General features: G+C 32.5%; 1 protein-coding gene and 1 long non-coding RNA gene across 2 annotated transcripts; both read left to right on the forward strand.

Moving 5' to 3' along the window:
- On the forward strand, positions 1-3,436 carry LOC100254372 (cyclic dof factor 2). Its single transcript, XM_002283670.5, has 2 exons — positions 1-487; positions 1,690-3,436. The coding sequence occupies exons 1-2, from the start codon at positions 278-280 to the stop codon at positions 3,013-3,015; spliced, it is 1,536 nt and encodes a 511-aa protein (XP_002283706.1). The 5' UTR covers positions 1-277; the 3' UTR covers positions 3,016-3,436.
- A 7,717-nt stretch (positions 3,437-11,153) lies between these two features.
- LOC100250761 (uncharacterized) lies at positions 11,154-12,035 on the forward strand. Its single transcript, XR_787651.3, has 3 exons — positions 11,154-11,456; positions 11,590-11,651; positions 11,743-12,035. It is a non-coding gene; the product is annotated as an uncharacterized LOC100250761 (long non-coding RNA).
- Positions 12,036-13,111: the final 1,076 nt, after the last annotated feature.

Raw genomic sequence — 13,111 nt, forward strand, 5'->3', positions numbered from 1 at the left:
AGAATAGAAAAGAAAGAAGAAGAAAAGAGAAGATCTCAAGGCCACATAGAATTTGTGGCTGAGAATCGATTTGGGCAATGACGTGGCACCCCCACCTGGTTAAACGGAGGGAAAGCAAAAAAAAAAAGGAAAAAAACTTCGAATTGACGACGAAGAAGACGAACTCTCTCTCTTCTCTCCCAAACCACGAGGACACGAAGACACTCCTCTTTGGACAGACCCACACCCTTGTCAGATCTCTTTCTTTATATTTCTTTTCTCTCTCTGAGGGGAGAAAATGGCGGAAGCAAAAGACCCCGCGATTAAGCTGTTTGGGAAGACGATTCCGCTGCCGGAGGTAGCGACGGCGGCGGCCGGAAACGACTCTCCTTCCGGTGCTACTGTTGGCGGCGGTGGTGAGGATTGGGTGGATCAGAATCGGGCGACGAACTCTTCGCCGGAGGAGGACTGCGTCAGGGCCGGAGAGGAAGGGCGGGAAGTGGACAAGGTAAGGGATTGAATTGGATTGGATTGATTAGGTTTGGTTGTGAAAGGTACCCATTGTTTGGAAGAGTGAGAGGAATGATGGGTCGATCTTTGTTAGGCGCGGTTTGGCAATTTTGTTGACCTGCCTATGTGTGTCCTGGTTTGTTTCCAGGTGCTGGTGTCCTGATTTTTGGGGTTACTAGGTGGTAATTTGTCGGCTAGTTTCGGAATTCGAGGTGTTTTGTTAAGGGTCGGTTTGATTTTGGAAAATTTTCAGGTTTTTGGGAATTTAGGTTAGTTTAATTGCTTTTTTTAGAGTGTTTATTATTGAGGTTTTTTCGAAACGAGCATTTTTTATTTTAACTGGTTTAAGAGAGTGCTGATCCAAGTTCATGGATTTGCTTAATTTCAAGCTATTCGATTCCTCAATTAGATCCTTTTTTTTTCTTTTCATTTGCTGGCTTTCAGGTCCTGCCATCTTCTTTAGTGATTTTATTGGGGCGTTTCATTATCCTTTGTATTTAATTGGATTTGAAGAGCAATCTTTTGGAGTTTGGTGTTGTTAATTTCCCTGCCTCACAATTAAACCACGAAAAATTCGTTTTTTAGTAGCGGCCGCTGTAGAAGAATGTTCTTCAATACAAGTCTCTTTAAGTTTTACGTGGAAGTTCTGATTTCTTAATTTAGAGTATGATCAACTAGATACAGGGTTTTAAGCTCGAATTTCTATTTCTCATGCATGTTTTTCTTGATTCTCGAATACCGGTAGTTTCAACCTTTATGCTTCTGAACTTGCTTCTTCTTTTAGTTCTGTTGGGCAACATGTAAAATTTCGGATTTTCATATGTTTTCCTTGGTTTTTATTTCGATCCAATGGAGCATTGAGGAATGCTCAAGTCTTTAATATTCCGGGTTTTCCCCCTTTTTTTTTCTGTAAGATTTGTGTGGTTGACCCCAAACAGTTATGGATTTCTTGAAACAAGTTTCTTGAAACCTTGGAAAGCTTTTAGTTAATAACTTGGGTTACCGGAATGTGATGTCACTCAAATTTAATATTCTGCAGTTATATGGATTTCAGTTCATGGTGAATCCCTGAAGTTGTTCATCGTATAGTCAATTTTGTGAGAGTGTTTTTCATGTTAATATAAGATGGTTGTGTTCATATTTCTGGAAAAATTGGGCTCTAACGCTTGTGTTTGTCAATGATTTCTCTGATCGTTTCAGGACACTTCAGGAGGAAAAGTTACTGACACTAGACAGGAAGATGGAGCTCGATCTTCTACGTCAGAAGAGTTTACAGATCCAGATGCAAATTCAGGGGTAAATGAAAATCCTAAAACACCATCAGCCGACAAAGAAACTGCAACATTAAAGTGTTCGAAGAATGAAGAGGAACAGAGTGAGACAAGTATCTCACAAGAGAAGACCCTGAAGAAACCAGACAAGATACTTCCATGCCCCCGCTGTAATAGTATGGACACCAAGTTCTGTTATTACAACAACTACAATGTCAACCAACCCCGACACTTCTGCAAGAACTGTCAGAGATATTGGACAGCCGGGGGAACCATGAGGAACGTGCCTGTGGGTGCAGGTCGTCGTAAGAACAAGAATTCAACCTCTCACTATCGGCACATAACTGTCTCTGAAGCTCTTCAGAGTGCTCGAACTGATGTTCCCAATGGAATCCACCACCCTGCATTGAAAACCAATGGCACCGTCCTGACTTTTGGCTCAGACACCCCCCTTTGTGAATCAATGGCTTCTGTTTTGAACCTTGCTGAAAAGACAATGAGAAACTGCACTCCAAATGGATTTCATAAACCAGAAAAGCTAAGAATTCCAGTTCCTTATGGAGGTGGAGAAAATGGTGATGATCACTTGAGCAAATCTTCAGTCACGGCTTCAAATTCAAAGGAGGAGGCAGGCAAAACTGCCTTGCCAGATCAAGTGATGCGAAATTGTCATGCGTTTCCTCCTCAGATACCATGCTTTCCTGGGGCTCCTTGGCCTTACCCTTGGAATTCAGCTCAGTGGAGCCCTCCAGTACCTGCCATCCCTCCAGTACCCCCTCCTGCTTTCTGTCCTTCAGGTTTTCCTATGCCATTCTACCCTGCAGCTGCTTATTGGGGTTGTACAGTACCTGGAGCTTGGAATATCCCATGGGTTCCTCAGCCATCTGCGCTAAACCACACAGCCCCAAGCTCTGGTCCTAACTCTCCGACCTTAGGTAAGCATTCAAGGGACGAGAATATGCTTAAAGCAAGCAACTTTGGGGAAGAGGAACTACAGAAAGAGAACAATTCTGAGAGGTGTCTTTGGATTCCAAAGACCTTGAGGATTGATGATCCAGGAGAAGCTGCAAGGAGCTCTATATGGGCAACGCTAGGAATCAAGAATGACAAGGCGGATCCAATTAGCGGGGGCAGACTCTTTAAGTCTTTCCAATCAAAAGCTGATGAAAAGAATCACATAGCTGAAACCTCTCCAGTACTGCAAGCCAATCCTGCAGCATTGTCTAGGTCACTCAACTTCCATGAGAGCTCATAATTGGATAGGCTAAAAACCTGTAACTGTTACCTATGGTGCTCTTTAGTGCAACAGGAAGAGCATGGTGCTCAATGTTCACACAACCACACCAACTCTGTATGCCACTTGGTCAATATTGAATCACCAGCCTCGATTCTAAGCAAACAACTCACAAAGCAGTCCAACAGACCATAAGAGCAGAGCGGTGGATTCTTCTGTAATTTCCTCTTAGGTGAAGAGAGCTATCTTAGTTTTAGCTGAAGTAGCCACTGATTCTTTTGGATGACTGTATGAAAAGTGCCTTCTGTTTTCCTGTAGATGGTTTGCTGAGCTTTTAGTTTGTGTACATACTTATATATATGAATAGTGAGAGCTAGAACAGAGTGAGCTTGTGTACCAAAATGCCAGATGTAATAAAATAAATTTGGGACTATAAGTTAAACAGTTCTTCTTATGTGCTTCTAATAGGAATCGAATAACAGACGAAACATTCTACCTTAATTTTCCTAGACTGGTATCTATCTTAATATCAGCTCATAGGAGGATGGAAAATTGAGGATTGAGGATTGTTCCTCATGCATGCGTTTGAAAAGAATCAAAGACTACAGTTAAAACAGACCTGAATGAAGCCAAAGGAGTGAACTCCATTACCTATAGTTGAGCATAAAGGAAATGGGCAGAGGGGTTGATTCAAAAGATAGAAAAGTGCTTGTGGGGTCTGCTGCTTTGGATAGGCTTGAATTCTATCACAAATGGACAAGCACCTTTCTCTTTCCACAACAAAGAATCCAAGCAACCAGCACCAAAAGGTGGAAAGCTGATCATAAAGTCTTCCTTTCTTTTTCCATTTCTTCTTGCTTTTGTCCTCTCCTCTTTTTGGGTTCCTTTTATACCTCTTATTTTCTATGGAATAGAGCAATTAACAGCAAACACACACAATCATGATCCTTAAACCCTGTTAAAACCCTGATATATTTGAGGAGTGGGATTTCATTTTAGCTTATAAATGATGTTTCTGACTAATGAGGCTGCGGTTTTCATGTCAAATTACTTCATTTGGTCTGTTTTTCAGAGTAGAATGGTCGTGTTCCCTGAGGTTTAGGCCAAGAGAAAACATTTCAGATATTTTGTGTCTGGGACTGTGTTGCTATTGACAAAGAAGGCAACCATCTTTTGTGTAAGGTGAGCTGTTTATGGGACCCAATGCATGTGATACCATTAATTCTCTTGGCCTCCTCCCTTACTTTTCTTCCCATTTTCATGTGTTTTCTTTGGCTCTTTACATTGGGTGAATCTCCTTCCTTTTTCGTATGTGTGCTCATTTCAGTTTTAGGACCTTTAATAGACATTTAGTGAAGTTTGTTCAAGGTAGGCAGGTGGCTTTTGATACTAGCCATTCAATCCATATCTGCCAATAAATTTTGTGGTTTTGACCCTGTTGTCTTAAGGCTTAATGCACATCTTGTAATATTTGATGGCAACCCCTCTTCAAACCTCACTTGTATATCATGTGGCTCTCCTCTAGTGATTTACTTCTCTAATGATGTGGTTTGCACCTTTGCACCCAACTAATACATTGAAAGGATACTCTCCCTTTGGGTGACACATGGCATCGAGCATGATAGGTCGATTTGAGCACCATATCATCGGGTCAAGTTGATCCGACTACCACAAATAGTATAGGGTTTGATAATATAACCCTATTCGGGAGAGCTTTATAGATTTTTTCATAATTTATAAAAGTGTTTGAATAAGACTCTCCACCAAGGCTTCATAATTTCCAACATGATTTATTCACATTTTGGACAAATAGCAAGACTTTTACTTTTCGTTTAAGGTAATACAATGCAAAAAGGGTATTATTTATTTAAAATTTTAAAAAATATCATCGTGCTTTTTTCATCGTTAAACATGAAAACCAACTTTATCCAAATAAAATTTATATAATGTTCAAATATTTTATGAGAAAGTCAGATGTGTTTTTTAAGCTGAATAAAGACTTATTATATTTCTCATTTAAATTATGTAATTAAAGTTGAACTTGAAATAATATACTACTTTTTTGTTTTTTTACCTTTCGATGTTTCATAAAATGAATCCATTAGTCGAAATCTAGGTCATTTCGTTTCATTATTTCCAACATCACTGTAATAAAGAAAAAGACCGTTAGATAACTAGGGACCATGTAAATTTGGTTGGCCATGCTTGAGGCATAACCATATACAATTGAGTTTCTTTAATAAAGTAGGCCTAAACAATGAGATTTGGGACTCCTAGGTCAACCCTCCACTTCTTTATCTCATTCTATGGGCAATTCTTCCATGTCATCATGGTGTAAGTCATCCAAACAAGATATATTGCTACATTATTATTATTATTATTATTATTATTAAAGGTCATGTCTCCCTTGCTTGGAAAGGCACATAAGATCAAGATACCCCTTCTTAATTTGCTAATCCAACTCTCAAAAGTAAGCCATCTAAAAAATAAATTGTTAATGGTTTAGGGCCATCTTTAATTTCCATTAAAGTATATTTAATAAAATTAATATTTAAAAATAGCATCCATGTAACATGTTTTACAAAAACATCCAAATCTTGCATATTATTTAGTAAGGTTTTTAAAAACAAATTCTTAAAAATTAGCTTTTTGAGAATGGTTAATTCAGATTTGAAAAATAAGTTTCTTGACTTATTTTTCATCATATTTTCAATTATTTCTAAAAATATTCTACAAAACACCCCAAAAAATACCTCAAATATGTGTTTTAAAAAAACATTCTATTTTTATAATAAATTGTTAAAAAAACTACTTTTAACTTAAAATTTACTAAACATAAAACTATTTTTAAAAATAAAAATACTTTAATTACTAAAAATATTATAGAAACTTCTCTTGCAACGAATATAAAGACTTATTTAATATAGTTGTAACTTCTAATAAGTTGGTTATCTCAAAAACACATTCAACGTGTTTAATACATAAATATGATTCTAAAATTTTTATAATAAAATAATTGAAGTTCTAATCAAAACCATTAAAAAAATGAAATCTCATTTAGGACCTAATTCTTCTCCACTTTGCCAAAACAAGTAGGGGTTTCTAAGTGCTAAAGCACCCAAAGCATCGTCATATAAAGTGCAAAGTTGTACTTTAGCGTCACGGTATTCTAAGTTCCGTCTTGTAGCTAATAGGAGTGATTTCGAAAAACATATTAACGGTTGGATGTGGATTTAAGATTTTATTTTTAAACTTGAGAGGGTTTCAACAAAGAGGGCTGCGGGTGGGCTGTGTGAGACATGAAGAGACACCTCAAGGGGGAAGGGGTGTGGCCAGTTGGGTGGTTGTGTAACCATCAAAATTTGAATTCAAATTGAAGCGAAGGGAGGTAGCCTTAGATATAAGTAGGCCCTCTCATCTCCTTGAAAGGGTGTAGGAGATTGGTGGCATCTCAATTCAGTGACTTTGGCAAAAAAAATCTAAGTGTTGGGATACTTATTAGGGATTAGGGAAAGTTTTGTAATCTTGTTATCATTGGGCAATAAAGAAGTAAAAAAAATGTTTCTCATTTTCTGCAGTGTATTAAAATTTAAAACAAAGTGATTTTATGTACCATAATAAAATAAATTTGGAAATAAAAATCAAACCCTTTTGGTTTTTTATGTGCTTCTAAGTCTAAAATAGTTTATGGTGAAAGCTTAGTCTATCTTTATTTGTTATAGGCTACAATAAAATAGGTCGATCCTAAAAGATTAGAACCGTACCTTCTATTTGTATAGATATGATTGATAAAAAAAATTGTGATCTTTACGACTTTAAAACTTATCTATATATATTCGTAAGTGTTGAAACTTATTTTCTCCCAATCGAATGATTATGTGTTCCCTGAGCATGCTGCCAAGAGAAAACATTTTCATACATTTTTTGCTATGGGCTATGTGTTGCTTTTGTATAAGATGACTTGTTTTATGGGACCCAAAGCATGTGATGCCATGAATTCTCTTGGCTCCTCTGCAACTTTTCTCTCATCGTTTTTCAATTTTTTCGGCTCTCGACATTCAGTGAACCTCTTCCCTTTTCTTATGGGTGCTCAATTTCAGTTTTAAGAATTCTAAAAGAAATCTAGTGATAATTGTTTAAGGGAGACTGGTTTAAATTCTAGCTATTCAATCAATATCTACTTACAAATCTTGTGATTTTGATCCTATTGATTCTTAAGTTTAGAGAGTGTAGGGTAAATTAACTTGATAATTGAGTATGATTTAATAACTTAATTTAAGTTATTAAATAAATTAATTTAATAACACAATTTAAAATAAAAAATTACTTTAAGTATTAAATTGAAATAGACAATTTATTCTTAATATTAAATTTCTTTTACCTTATTTGCTTGTGTGTAGTGAGAATATATTTTACAATTATAACTCATGTATTTACAACTCATTGTTTATAATAAATATTCTTATGGTTATTGTAGAATAAATAATTTTATTACTTAATATTAGTGAAAATACAAATATTAGTAAAAGTAATTATATCAATTTGATAATTTAAAATAAATTTTACGTCAACATTATCAATTAACCTTAATATTTAAAGTAAACAATTTAATATAAAATCAACTTAATCATTAAATAATAAATTTTAAGTTTTACCAAACAGCAAACACCTCTATACTCGTCTTATCTCACACAAGAGTTAAGACTCATTTTCAACCTTGAATTATATATATACATAAAAAAAAAACCTTAATAACCCATTTTCATTTTTAACTCTATACTTTTATTTTAAAAAATGATACTATATTTGAATAAATTTTAAATTATTTGCTTATTAAATACAATGATATGTCTTATAATTTCTCAAAAAATGAGATGCTTTTTTAATATCGAATTTCATATCACTTTTTTTCTTTTCTTTGTCTTTTTAGTTTTAGACAATATATGAAGCCATTAAAATTTATGTCCATCCATTTGTCATGTACAACATCATTATAAGAAAGATAAAGAATATAATTAATTAGGTTTGGCAAGCTTTAGACACTACCATAATTGAGGTTCTTTAAAATAGACCTAAATATTGAGATTTGGGACGACTCGGTCAACCCTCCACTTCTTATCTCATTTCAAGTGCGATTCTTTCTGTCATCAAGGTATGATTAGTAATCCAAAGAAGACACGTTGCTCAAATATTATTATTGTTAATGTTATATTTGGTTTAGAACAATACTAAAAATAGGAAAAAAAAATGTGATAATGAACGAAAATTAAAAATAAATTTGAAATCAATAAAATAACTTTATATACAATTTCAAACACATTTCATTTTTTAAAATTCTTTCATATTAAATAATTTAAATATATATAAGTTTTTAACTAATTTTCCATTACATAAAAGAAAAAATATAATTATTAATGGCAATTTCAAAAACCTCTTTTACTATAAAGGACCATGCTTGCATAGATAGGGAACATGTAGCTTTCATGGCCAACAAGCAAACTCCATGATCTCATATGTATCCCCATTCCCCACTTCCACCCAATTTCCACATGAGTGGGTGATTGAAACCCTAGATGTGGTCTATTGAGGGTGATGGGCACTAAGTTAATTAAAATCATATGATCTTATTTTAAACAAAAGTGTCATAGAAAAAAATTAAAATATATATTCACAAACACAAAATAAAAGAACTTCCCATCAAAACCATTTCACAAATGAAAAGTGGGAATGAGAAACCTCTCTAATCTCCACTTTCCAAAGAGTAGACTTTAATTTCAAGTTGCTTTTTTTTCTAGGTTAGTGCTAGAACACCAAACTCTTTACCATGTAAAAGTTGGTACTTTAGCAATTCAATGTTATTATTGGGAAGTTCACAAACCTCATCACACAAAGTCCATTATCTATTCTTGTTTATATAAGCTAATCCTAAGACATTAACAATGCAAAAGAAATAAGAAAGCTTTATCAACTTGAAACTAATTTTTTCTTCTTGTTTAATTAGTAGTGCTTAGTGCTTTACTCTAGGGCACATGGAAGCACTTTCAAGAATGTGTCTATAATATTCTATGTATTTTCTTCCTCCAAATTCTAATTATATAAAAAATTTGAGAAGAGATGATAGAATAAAAAATTAAAGTAAAAAATTATTTTAAAAAAATATTGTTCATTATTTTATATATATAAGAAGTTTTAAGCTTTGAGAGTTAATACGATCAAAGATAATATCTATAAGGATTGTAATAAATGATATTAGAGTCAATTCCTAATAATATATATATATATAATTTAATTACCCATTAATCCTCATATTTATAATTAAAATATCATATCTTTACAAGAGAGTGAACATGATATTTCATACCTATCAAGGGAGAGAAGTTTTCAATATTTAGATAATTCATTTGACATATATAAACTCATTTTAAAGTCATAAGGGTTGTAAGGACTTAAAATCAATAATATTTATATGAAATCCTGAATGAAAATATAAAATCATCCTTTTACGCATGAACAATAATATTACAATATTTTCTAGAAATGAAAATTTCTTTAAAAATATTTTCATAAACCAGATTTTAAATTAAAATTACCTAACATAATTTTTATCCTTTTCTTTGAACAAAAAATATTTCTTATTTCCACATGCCAAATATGCTTAAAGTTTGCCTAATTTCTATCTCATTTTCATTTCTTTCACCACAATCAAACAAAATAAACTACTCCATAGTTGTTTAGAGAGATGCATATTGCTACTTTCACTCTCCATTCTCATAAGTCTCACATTAAATAAATTTAAGATTATTTTGGTTGTTTCAAGTCCATAAAGTTTAGAATGGAAAACCATTTGAATACAACCCATTTTTCCTTAAAGTATGAAAAGCTCATGAGGATAAAGACAAATATTTCTATAATGCAATGATATCTAATGTGAGGGAGAAATGAGTTGTCTTCCATATCTAAAAAGAGGGGGAAAAAAGATAGAAAAAGAAGAGGATGGTGTTACCTTTCTAGTTAGTTTATCAATCTTATTTATTTATGGAAAAAAAGGGTGGGGAAAAGAAATGATAAACCATTAGTTTTGAGCATTTGACTTGATGCCTAAAATTAGGTTGCCTTGGTGCATAAACTATCAATAAAAAGCCAACCAATCAAACTAAAAAAAAAAAAATACATCAAATTCAAATTAATTATTATGCATGAGATTTTCTAATAACAATTTTTTTTTCCAAAACAAATTTTCCTTTTTTTTTTTTTAATCCTGGCTAATTTAGTTGACATTTTGAAACTGTTTTTTAGATTTGGTATCCGTAAAAAAATAAAAATAAAAACAAATTTCACAAAAATTGGGGTGTACCACCACATCAATATTGGATTACTACTTTGTAAATGGTTAGGAAAGTGATGGCAGCATAATATTAGGTGGGGTGGAGGTCACAAAAGAATTGCTATCTAAAGCCCATTTGAAGTGAATGTAAAATCACATCACACTGATTTGAAATCACAGAAGTTTTGAGGGGGAGAAAAGAAAAGAAAAGAAAAGAAAAGAAAATTGGCAAAATTTAATGTAAAAGGAAAACTGCATCCTAAATAAAGTAGTCTCAAAGGTCAATTCATGTGATAACTCTTCTACTTTCTCATTTTTAGGTTTAGTACATGTGAATCCCACCTTGGCTTTTATAAAGTATGTAGTCTATGTAGAGCCATTTTTCTTTAAGTATTTTACCACCTTCTTACTTTAGAGATTTATCTTTAACAATGAATTTTACCTTCAAGATTGCATCAAATATCTAAAATTATTAGAAAAATATCAACAAAAAAAAAATCATCAAAATGATAAGAAATGTGACTAAAGATTAAAAAGGAAAATATCATCACAATACAAAAGATATAACCAAGAGCATGAATAATGAAATCACATTTGAAGCATCGGAATCTTAAAAAATTTGTATCTAATGCTTCAAATTTGAGACACTACCTTCTTCCTACTCTAACCACAAGAGCAAATTTAATAAACCTTTTTTTTTTTTTTTTTAGAGCTCAAAATTTGGAGGCTAATTTTTATATCAGTTGACCCCAACTACCAAAAGTGGTTTCAAATGGCTGAAAAGTGGTTTTGTGAATTGAAAGGGGCAGTATAAATTGGAACTTTAAGACTCCTGTTTGTGTGTACCCACTAGGCCACTGCCCATATTGTCTGCAACCCAAAAAAAAAAAAGTTACTTCTATTTTCCACCGTATAAACATTAAAGGCTTCATTGGATCTGAAGCTGAAGCGGTTTTCCTGGAAACTCAAAGGCGGTTTTCTTTTTTCTTTCTGAGTTTCAGCACCTATAAAATCCAAGCTGAGATTCAGAAATCTGATAGCAACCCATTTCCTAGAACTGTGAGAAGAATCATGGGTCGGTCTTGTTTCCTTAGGGCGCTGTTTCTTTCAGCTCTTCTGCTTCTCTCCTCCTCTCATGGTGGGTATTGCTATTGCCAGCTCATTTATTACTGTTTCCAGTACTTATTTTTCCCTTCCATGAATCTTCTTTTCTGGTTGGTGCTGTCTTTTCTCTGATTCCCTTTCTTACACTTTCTCCTTTCAATTTTAAGGATTCGGGAGAAAAGCCATGGAAAGTTTTGAGCTTAAAGATTCTTCCACCGTTCTTGTAAAGGTTGGTTGCATATCTTTTTTTCTTTAAACATTCTTTTCAATTTTCCAGGGCATAAAATCATCATTTATTTGTTTGTTTGTTTGTTTCCCAGGAAAGTGCAGGAAAAGCAAGGGTGATGATCCAGATGATGGATTATGAAGAACCGGTGCCAAACACCAACCCTAAATCCGGTTACTATCTCAGCCCTCCTCCACAGGGCTGATTGAGGATAACTCTCCAAATAATAAGGAAGTTTAAATGTATTTTTTTATTTTTTTTATTTTTTTATGTTTTGGTTGAGCTTGATGGGTGAAGTATAGTGCCTGTTGATTAATGTTTGTGACCAATTGTAATTTGTGATTAGTAATATTAATCATGTTATGAGAAAAAAAAATTATATGGATTTGTCCTCTCTGTATCTTGTTGAATCACTTAAATTTTGTGTTTCTTTAATTAATGTTTGTTAATTTACTAAGCATAATGTTTTTTTAGTTCCTATATGAGTTGTATCCAATCTTCTTATGATTTTTCTTTTTTTCTTTTCATAATTTTTAAGGATTTATTATTTTTAAATGCATTTTGACAATTTTATTTTATGTATTAAACATTTTTTTAGGTATGAGTGTGACCGACATGGATACCCTCCATTATTTGCAATTGGGAATGAAAATAAAAATGGTTTTTTTGTATGTAGTTTTGATTTATTTATTTTTTTTCTTAAGATTGTATTTGGTTCCTACTAGACACTAAGGAAAGAAAAGTAATAATAATAATATTGAAATAGAATATAAAAATAATTTATTAATTTTAAATTTATTTTTTATTTCATTTATTCTTTTTATTATATTTTCTCTATATTTTTTTTCAAATTTTTAAGAAAACAAATATAATTGAAGAAAAATGATTTTTTTTCACATTTGATTTATCATAGAAAAAACATGAAAAATATAAATATAATTAAAAATTTATATTATTTATTTAATCTTTATATAAAAAAAAATAACATGTGTTTAAAAAAATAAAATAATTTATTAATTTAAAAAAAAATTTTCATTTTTTTTCTTATTTTCTTTCTTTTACATTTATGAGCTATATTTTAAAAATATTTTTATTTAATAATAAAATTTGCTTCTTACATCACATTTAAGTTTTCATGAATTATTCTAAAATTCAAAACAAAGAAGAGGAGTTAGAAAATACACAAGATAAATAATAAGAAATTTAAAGAGAATGAACCACAAACTACATGTGACTACATAGTCCAAAGCAGCCTGTCAGTCGTCTTCTCAACCGAAAGTAAGATTCTCGATGAAAAAGTCTTAAGTGCTACAATAGAAAGCGTCTATTTACTGTTCACTATTCACTATTCAAGCACGGGATTACTATTCACAACCGTTAGTCAAAAAGCAAACAGTGTTTTGTCGCCTGATTGGTACTGTTTAATATTCTCTTTTTGGCTATTTAAGGAGGCTTGATCCTCA

Source organism: Vitis vinifera, chromosome 14 (genome assembly GCF_030704535.1).
Source record: "Vitis vinifera cultivar Pinot Noir 40024 chromosome 14, ASM3070453v1".
Classification (NCBI taxonomy): Eukaryota; Viridiplantae; Streptophyta; class Magnoliopsida; order Vitales; family Vitaceae; genus Vitis; species Vitis vinifera.

Coding starts and splice junctions, on each gene's coding strand:
- LOC100254372 (XM_002283670.5), top strand. CDS start 278: ATGGCGGAAGCAAAAGACCCCGCGATTAAGCTGTTTGGGAAGACGATT. Junction 488..1,689: donor AAGGGCGGGAAGTGGACAAG/GTAAGGGATTGA, acceptor TGATCGTTTCAG/GACACTTCAGGAGGAAAAGT.